This window comes from Lolium perenne, chromosome 4 (genome assembly GCF_019359855.2).
Source record: "Lolium perenne isolate Kyuss_39 chromosome 4, Kyuss_2.0, whole genome shotgun sequence".
NCBI classification, from domain to species: Eukaryota; Viridiplantae; Streptophyta; class Magnoliopsida; order Poales; family Poaceae; genus Lolium; species Lolium perenne.
Window position 1 is genome coordinate 175,819,785 of NC_067247.2, and position 9,972 is coordinate 175,829,756.

Consider the following 9,972-nt stretch of genomic DNA (forward strand, 5'->3'; position numbering starts at 1 on the left):
TGTTTGGATCTCTTTCCCACAGTAGAAGTGATCCAATATCAGAGAAACAAGCATTCAAATCTTCAGTTTTCATGTGATCTAGAGGGGGGCCAACCAGGAGTAACCAGACATCTCTATTGAAAGTAACTCCTCTCCAGTTAATTCCCTCATCATGGTTAACAAAAGAAATAGTAACATCACCAAACTGATTGGGGCTAGAGGAAATCAATCTGTCCTTGTCACTGACATTTCTGAACTGTACGTATGCAGCCCCAAAAGGGCAAGATTGCAACGCCACAAAACCAACTCTAGCAACCTCATTTAAGTATTCTCCTAGAACATCTCTGACATTATCGAAAGGAACCAAACCTTCTGGGAAAGGATGGATGGTGGTGATGGCGTATTGCTCGTGCTCCTTTGGACGGCGCGGCACCACCACCCTTTTCACCGCGAGCCTTCCCTCGATGTGTTGAATCTGATAGCCTTGAGGGACAAAGGGCCTGGGATCGATGGGGATATTAGCCATTGTCGGAGTCAGAGCCTCCGATGGCTGGGCGGTGGAGGACTGTAGCAGCAGCGGTTGCGGAGAGAGCGAGGGTGGTGAATGCGAGGAGGCAGAGACGACAGGGGCAGAGGATATTTTTTCCCTAGAAAGGAAACCCGCAAAATCACTAAAAGAGGAAGCCTCCTGAAATAGAGGCACCGGCCCATGGGCCTTAAACCAGGTAAGGTAACTGTCGTTTGGCCATTTAATAGGATTGAAGGAGGGAAATTTGAAGAAAGGAATGAGGCCCGGTAAAACAGCATGTGATGAGGGACGATTAGAGGGGAAGCTTTGATGGGAGGGAACACCCGCAGATGGGGTAGCCGTTTGCATGGGAGAGGAAATCTCGGGCGCCAAATGGGGGTGGCAGGGAGGGTATTGCATGCGCTTAAACACCGACAAGCGCTGAAAATTGGATGGAGAACTTTTTTTCCTTTTTACCACCTGCCATTCTGAATCAGATTCTTTGTAAAATTTTCTCTCCTCAACAGGCCAATTTGGGCCACCATTACCCCAAAGATTAAGGAAAAGTTCAAACATCGGAGTGCAAACTTTTGTCATGTTGTAAATTTCAAACCCAACAGATGTTGAAGCCACTGAGAATTGGAAAGTTCTATCTCGAAGATGTTTCACTCTGAATGAAGAAGCAGTGCCCCCAAAGCAAGATTGAAGAACAATGGCTACAATATGTATATCAAGCTTAAAGCTGGCCCTCCCAAAAGAAGCCACAAGCAAAAAAGCTCTTCTAAGAGAACCATTGGCAAGTGTAATAGGGTGACCAAACTTATTTTTGCAAGCTGCTTGAAAGGAAATTCGAACAGAGAAATCCAAAGCAGGAACATGGTCAGTACCTTGAGAAGCATTGTTCTTCTGTTGATTGTTAGGCTTCGAAGAGGATGATCTCAAAATATCCACACCTAGAGCCAGGGAATCTGATATAATGCGTTCACCAACTACAACAGTGTGGGATTGGAGGTCCAGAATCAATCCAGAGTGGACCCTTTCATTTTCCAATAGAAACCTAGCATCCAAAACTTGTTCATCGGTATTAAGAAGTACCAGCCTCTTAGCATGAGGTCTCAAAATCAGGAACGCTTGAAAAGACTTAGAACCATCATGAGAAGAAGAGCATGATGCCTTCCAACGAACAAGAGGGGCTTCTGGCAGGGAAGAGGACTTAGGAGCTGCATATGATTTAACCACTTGGGCAAAACTCCTGGAACTATTCAACCCTTGAGGCTCAGAGGGAATAGAAACCACCTTGTGAGAGCAAACAGTAGAACCAACACATTCACCCACCAAAATAGAGTGATCTTTGAAGTCTAAAACGGTACCAGTATTAATTTGCTCATCTTGAAGCAAGAATCTAGCAGAGATAACCTGCTCTTTAGGGTCAACCAGAACAATCCGTTTTGCCATAGGCTTGAAAAGAAGGAAACCAGATCTGCCCATAGGTATTTTTGAATCCATCTTCCCCACGGGAGAGAAAGTCACCCTCCATCTCAAAGGTGGAGGCTCCGAAAATGATGAAAACCCAGGTGGAGAAACAAGGCAGTCTTGCACAAAAACCAGATAGGAAGGGAATCTAATTGAGGATCCAGGGTAGAAAACCTCCCCATCATTGAGAGTTTTACCAACTAGAGGAGAATCCTTGTGATTAACCAGAGCCAACCAATTATTCGGCCAGAGATGTAGGAAACCAGAAGCCTTGTGACAAGATCCATCTTCCAAAAAAGATTCAAAAGAAACTTTCCAACGGCCAAGAGGGGAGGGAGGGGGAGCCATGAGAGAGATCACCTTGGAGAGCCACGTGAGATGATCGGATCAGCTTGATGAGATCACCGGAGGTCAGGTTGAACGCCGGTGGAGGTGGAGGTGGAGGTGGGAGAGGCCATCTTCTCTTCAAAAAGCCAATTCTTTAGGAATCCAAAATCTTCATAGGTAATTAGTACTGGAATTGGTATATACAAATCTATCTGATAATAAGAATCCACAATCTAGATATGTAAATATAGGTAATTAATATTGAATCCATAGGCATTTATATCACATGGCAAGAATCCAAAATCTTGACATGAAAAAGCCCTCTATGCTGCAGAAGTGGCTGTTCTCTGGCCAAGGAATCCATTTAGTTTTGTTTGTTAGATACTACCTCCGGCCTGTTCCGAAATGTAAGACCAAACAAAACATCTTGTAGTAAACTCACGCTTCTCGGTGGGGACTGGGGAGTATATTCTTCATTAAGTGTATTGTGTATATTTCCTATATTTCCCACAATTAATTTAGAAAGCTAAAAAGTTGGTGGCGAAGAACAAGCAAGACGTCTACAATTAACCATTCTACAAGCCAAATCCTGGTACGTACGTGTTGCCTAGCATGTGCCCAATTTGGTTCATGTCATGTGCGTGCATGCATTGCTTACAAATATTATCTCTTCTTGTAGATGATTGTCATTCCCCATGTCGTCATAGCTGACATCGGGCTGGGAGACAACTCAAACAAGTGACCTCTTCTTAAAAGCAAGATAGTACATAAAATTAGGTCAGTGCTAATTAATAACAACTTCCAATCTGCCGGTACTATCGGAGCCAAAGGACAATATACAGAGGAATAAGGAGGCAAAATGACGAAGGTTGACGGGCAACGTGTAGTCATAAACCTATGAAATTTCGTGGAAGGTGCCATATTGTGAGAGATCCCATTTGATCCGTTTACATCCTACTCCATCCATCTTAAAATATTTTGTATATAATTTTTAATTCAAGTAAAAAAATCAGACTTTGACAATGTACAAAGAAAAATATATTAATTCTTGCAATACTTAAAAGATATTTTATGGTGGTTTTCGTAATATAAGTTGGATATTATAGTATTGATTGATACTTTCTTATACATTGGCCAAACTTTGAAAATTTGAGTTTGACTAAAAATTATATGCAGCATAGTTTGGGATGAGGGAGTATTAAGGTTTCGTTAGCACTTTTATTTTTTGAGAACAACATTTTCTTCTTCTTTCTTTTTGAGGTAAGCACCTTTTTTTCTTCTTCTTAAAGCTGTGCGTTAGATTCACGCGGCCCATTCCAGCAAAAAGGAAAAGGGTCAGGGTCTTTACACGGCCCAAGCTGCACTTCCCCGTCGTCTTCACTTGCATCTCCGCGCATCTTGCTGGTGCGCACGCCCAAACCCAAGCCCGACGCTCTCGCCGCCACTCTCGCCGCCGCTCCCCGCTCCGGAGTTCGCGCACCCCGCATTTGGTAGATCCCCTCATCCCTCACGCTCCCCTCACCGCCGGGATGGATCTCTAACCTCTCCGTCCTCTGATGTGCGCAGATTGGCCGCTCCTCGTCTCCACGGACGGTGATGGCGCCGAGCCAAGAAGAAGGAGAAGTGCGTCGAGGGTAGCCCGATGGACAAGCTGACCGACGACATCCTCACCGACATCATCTCGCGCGTGCCCTACAAGTCAACCTGCTGCTGCAAGTGCGTCGCCACGCGCTGGCGCGACCTCTTCTCCCACCGCGACCACCGCAAGAAGCTGCCCCAATCCCTCGCCGGCTTCTTCTATGAAGGGTACAACAGAGACCGCTTCCCCAAGATAGCTCGCTACTTCACCAACGTCTCCGGGGAAGGTGAACCTCTCGTTGACCCTTCACTATCCTTCCTGCCTGGATACAACAGCCTTGACATACTAGACTCCTGCAATGGCCTCCTGCTCTGCCGCCGATGGCATTTCACTAACCCCCAGCTGATGGATTATGTGGTGTGTAATCCCGCCACCGAGAAATGGGTTGTCGTGCCTGCCACGGACTGGTCCAGCAAGGTGGAGGTCGCTCGCCTTGGGTTTGAACCCGCCGTCTCCTCCCACTTCCATGTGTTCGAGTTCATAGATCAGCAGGCATGGTGTATAGATGAGTCCGAGTTTCACGGTTGCGTTGGACGTATCGAAGCAGTGGCGACCTACTCGTCCAATACTGGAGTTTGGAGGCACCAAGTGGTTGAGAACAATCAATTTGCGATACCCACACACTCAAAAGGCGTATTTTTTAATTCCATCATGCATTTGGCTGCATTTGATGATATGGTAGTTACCTTTGATGTCCAAGGAAATCTTTTGTGGACCATTGGTACTCCTCCTTCGCCACCAAACTGTGATGATTCCCCTATCAATGATGTTTTCGTGTCACAGGGACAATTGCATTTTGCAAATAACAGTGGTTCTGAATCTGGTCGTTACAACCTATCAGTCTGGGTTCTGGAAGACTATGATTCGAAATGGTCCTTGAAGCACACTGTCAGCCACTGGCAACTGTTTGGAACAAACTATTTACCGCTTGACCACAATGTTATCGCATTCCACCCGGAGTGCAATATGATTTTCATAGTTTATGGGCACGAAAACACACTGATGTCATACGAGATGGATTGCAGGAAGCGACATTTTCTACGTCAACTTGGACGGGATTGCAAAAGTGAATATTTTAGCACTGACGTGAAGACTCCTTTTATTCCATATGTTCCCTTGTTCACAGAGTCATTGGCAGATGGGTCTTAAAAAGTCCCACTTGCGTACCGCAACCTCACAATTGTCTTATCTTTCTACTGAAATCTACATGAACTTGTAACAGTTGCTCATGGTGATTGAATACATTAATGTATGTACCTGACTTTATGGAGCTGGCTATTGGCTATTGCACTTTACTTAGTAAGTGATGTTATGTTTGTGTCCTTGTATATGTGAGTAACCCATGCAGTTTCATCAGCCTAGTACTTAATTTGGATAATATGATCGCTTTGCTGTACCATTATTGTCTTTGATATCTAGAGTCTAATTTCTATTTATATCTCTATTTGTGAATATTTTATTTGTGTTGCATCTTGTTGGTTAATCTTGGCCTCTTTTTTTTTGGCATTTGGAGAACTATAGTCCTTGCACGTACGTGGATCTCCATTTGCTTTGTGATGCTTGAATTCCATTCTTACAATATGCCTTGGAAACTTTTCCTTTCCCCTCTCAATGATAAAGTGATGTATATGGAAGACATTTTTTAATGATTAGATATGCTGTTAAGGATATACAGTTATGATAGTTACAAATTGGATTTATTTCATTTTGTAGATAGATTTTTTTTTGGAATATCAGGTGCTGACATTGTTTTGTTTCCACCTGAACTGAAGTAGGATACTTTGTATAGTATAAGTTGTTTTTGAAAACCGCAAGATAGCTATCACAGCTGCAGAACAAGCTGGGACTATATCAAACTGTTAAACAACATGTATTCATTTGTTACATCGATCTTTGTCAGTGAATCATCCTATTCCAATCTGAAATGACGATTTAGAAAAAATTAGTTTCAGGTTTTGAGTAAACAGTGGCAGTGAAGTTCTTATCATGATAATCGATTGCGATGTCCCTTAGCACATTCCTACCTTGCATTGTAGATCTTTACCTGATTTATATCGGAATAGTGCTATCTAACCATGCATCAAGAAATGCTTGATCATTTCATCTTTGGTTCGCTGTCGGTTATTTTGTTATGCTGCTGCACACGATCAATGTGTGCAATTGTAGTTGCATTGCCTTGATGGAATGGCTCGGCCTGTAGTTTGTATTTCATGCAAGAAACTGCAGGTTATTGCTATGCTGTCATGTAGTAAATTGGTCCATCTGATTCCATGGCAATGTGCTTGATATACTTTCTTGAATAAAACGCTTGATGGATATTTCTGTAAGTGGCTCTCATGAGAAGCATTGCTGTCTTGCACCGTTGCTGTATAGAATCCTCGAAATCTCTGCTGCACCCCATTGTTGCTGTACGACAATTCAGTACAAGTTGATGCAGGTCTTCCTGAGAGAGATCAGAGGCCATCTTTGACCTTGTGTGAGATCTGCAGGACTGCAAGAAAATCCAGACCATGACTAGGCTGCTCACCATCTCCGCTTCCTCCATGACGCTGTTCGGTTCTGTTGGAAGCATGTTCCTATCAATGGATGGCAAGGCAGGATGGTTATGGATGATTGTGGAGAGGCTCTTAGATTAATACTGCTAATTGCTTGCAACCATTTCACAGCTCAGTAATAGCAATGATGTGCATGTATTACTGTGAAAATTGATTGCTTTTGGCAAAGTTGTGTATCTGTTTTTAGCAAGAGTGGTTCATTGTCTGTTTTGTTCGCATCAAGAAATGACCCCATAGTTGTGCCCTCTTCATGTCTCCAAGAAGCTAAACCCTCCAGGCAGGACGGCGATTGAGACCACCACGATGACGGCCATCCTGATGATAACAGTGAACTGGTTGTTTGAGGTTGCTGCCAAATGAGGGCAGATTAATTTGATGAGATCACGTGATGAAACGCTGGAACTCAGAAGCAAGTTCGAGGTGGAACTGACGAATCATGCATTAGTAAATCAGTTCACAGAGTCTTCAGTACACAGCGGTCGCTGGAAGAGGGCGGCCCTCCTGCTTGATGCTGGCAAACCTGTACTGCAACCGTGCCAAGAGCCACCATATGATAGTTTGCTCCAATTCCAACACGTCGGTCTGGCACCAGAGGCATTTATCCTTCTCATGTGAAACCTTTTCAATTCTCAGTCAAGCAGTTGCACAGTTCCAGAATCATGCTACCACCGGTGCTCCACGTCGGCAGCCGCTTGAAAAACAGACTAGATCATAATATAGGTGCCGCGTCCATCCATTAGGTAAAATACTACTCCGTACTATATTGTTAGGAATATTTGGATTTGGCCTAATCAGTTGACATATGTGTGGTAGTCACTCTTCATTCCCTTCAAATTTGGATAAAACAACTTGGCATGACAACCATCTTGGTAAACTGCAGTGAATGATTTTAAGGAAAACATGAGAGCTTACTTAGCTTTCCTATCAGATACTCGTGAATGGGTATATCTTTGGAATCTTTTCATTTTTTAATCCTATTTCTCTATACTCTGCTGGATTCCAGATCGTTTACAAAAGTAGGAGCATATGGTAAGCGTATGTGTTTTTTTGAGAATACGTTGAGTGAAACATGCATAAACCATTATTGCTTTGTAAAAAGGAAATCCAGGAAGTACTACACTATACAATAAAATCATAATGTGTAGACCTTCAACAATGTTATACTTAATGCAGTGGAAATGAGCCTTCTGTTGTGGACAAATCGTTCAATAGGAAAGCCTGCACAAAAGTGCAACATGTTGAAACACAAACTAAGGTCAGGTGTAACTAAAGTGATTTGTCACCTCTACAGAAGGCTCATTTGCAAGTTGCTTGGTTACTGTATCTTTTTAATTATGTACAGATATCCTTCTAATATTTTTCTCAAAATCACCACCTGTACTTAGCTTAAGATATTCATCCATATCAGACACGCTAACCCGCCTACTTGCTAAGATCTAATGGTGTGTTGCAGCAGTCAGCGATTTCAAGACATTGTCTTTGATTTCTAGATCCTTTACCCTCTTGTCTTTACCTTATCAAGGTAAAATGCATCTAGAAATAATGGCTTGAATGTTCGAACAATACAGCCAGTACAAAAAAATATTGGCACCAAATATTCCTGACCGATGGAAGATACAGGTTTCCTTTATATACGGAACCGTATTTTCCAGCACCTACCAGTTTGGCAGGTGCAAAGCTGCAACTATTTCACCGTATGAAACTCTGAGATACTTGTCATCTGACACACACAGAGACCAGCAGTTTCCATTTCATCCACTGTTATTTTCCGTGTTATAAAAGCGACAAGCAAATAACGAAGAACGAAACAAGAACACACGCAGGGGACACAAGATTTAACGTGGAAAACCCCTTCCAACACAGAGGGGGAAAAAACCACGGGCGTCACCCAGCAAAACTTCACTATATCGGGAGGTGTTTACAAACGCCGTGGGTTATCTTATAATCTGATGAACCCTAGCCGGCGGCTTACAAGATGTATATATAGGCGGTGCCAACGATCCGTACCGTACCGCGGGGGGCTGCCGCCCCCCGCACCCCCCTTCGCAGGCGTCCCTGCAGGGCACGACGTATGGGCTAACTTCTGACTCCGCTACGCTTCGGCAGAAGTTTGCCTCCCTTTAGTATATGAATTTGGATCACAATACAACAAACTCCACCTTGAGACAAATTCCATCTTGTAGCATGAACTTCAATAATATCCTGAACAACAAAGGAAAAACATTTGCTGCCGCCAACAACCACTTGGGCTAAACAGTTATACCAACCAAGTTCGAGCAAAGCTTAAACTTGGAAACAGGAACTGGCTTTGTCATCATATCAGCAGGATTATCACGAGTACTTATCTTGCATACCTTCAGTTTACCTTGAGCAACAATGTCGCGAATATAATGGTACTTGATATCAATGTGCTTTGTCCTCTCATGGAACATTTGATCTTTAGTAAGGTATATTGCACTTTGACTGTCAGAAAACAAGTTAATGCAAGAATCATCTCCACAAAGCTCAGCATACAAACCTTTCAACCAAACAGACTCTTTGCCAGCTTCATTAATTGCTATATATTCTGCTTCGGTCGTAGATTGAGCAACAACAGATTGTAACGTTGCCTTCCAACTCACAGCACACCCGCCAACAGTGAACACATAACCTGTGAGGGATCTTCTCTTATCCAAATCGGCAGCAAAATCTGAATCCACATAGCCTACGAGTCCCTCACCGGTCTTGCCAAACTTCAAGCAAGCTTTGGATGTGCCACGAAGGTACCTGAAAATCCACTGAACAGCTCTCCAATGTTCTTTACCAGGATCAGCTAGGTATCGACTGACCAAACTCATAGCATATGATAAATCAGGACGAGAACAAACCATGGCATACATCAAAGAACCAATAGCACTAGAATATGGAACTCGAGACATGTACTCAATATCTTCGTAAGTACTAGGACATTGCAATGCTGACAATTTGAAGTGAGAAGCAATTGGTGTACTAACAGACTTTGCATCATGCATATTAAAATGATGATGAACTTTCTGAATGTAATTTTGCTGACTAAGAAATAACAAAATAGGTTTTCTGTCTCTTGTAATTTCCATACCTAGTATTTTCTTAGCAGCACCAAGATCCTTCATCTCAAACTCACTACTTAACTGTGACTTTAAAGTAGTGATCTCTTTCTTGCTCTTGGCAACAATCAACATATCATCAACATATAACAACAAGTATATTGGTGATCCGTTAACAAACTTCATATAAACACAACTATCATACTTAGATCTCTTAAACTCATGTGCAAGCATAAATGAATCAAACCTTTTATACCACTGTCTTGGAGACTATTTCAAACCATAAAGGGACCTCTTCAACTTGCAAACAAGATCCTCCTTACCAGGCACAACAAAACCTTCAGGCTGGTCCATGTATATCTCCTCCTCAAGCTCACCATGCAGAAAAGCAGTCTTTACATCTAGCTGCTCAAGCTCAAGATCACG

At 42.9% G+C, this 9,972-nt stretch overlaps 1 protein-coding gene across 2 annotated transcripts; it reads left to right on the plus strand.

Annotated features, from left to right (window-relative positions):
• The first annotated feature begins 3,568 nt into the window (after positions 1-3,568).
• On the plus strand, positions 3,569-5,248 carry LOC127294610 (F-box protein At5g07610). 2 transcript variants are annotated; one of them, XM_071818915.1, is made up of 3 exons: positions 3,569-3,777; positions 3,854-4,152; positions 4,952-5,085. In XM_071818915.1, exons 2-3 carry the CDS (start codon positions 3,930-3,932, stop codon positions 5,014-5,016), a joined length of 288 nt encoding a protein of 95 aa, XP_071675016.1. In that variant the 5' UTR covers positions 3,569-3,777; positions 3,854-3,929; the 3' UTR covers positions 5,017-5,085. The 2 variants fall into 2 exon arrangements, with proteins under 2 accessions (XP_071675016.1, XP_051180425.1); XM_051324465.2 differs by having other exon boundaries at positions 3,579-3,777; positions 3,854-5,248.
• Positions 5,249-9,972: the final 4,724 nt, after the last annotated feature.

Bases quoted from the DNA above. Each gene is read 5' to 3' on its own strand.
- LOC127294610 (XM_051324465.2), top strand. From the start codon at position 3,930: ATGGACAAGCTGACCGACGACATCCTCACCGACATCATCTCGCGCGTG.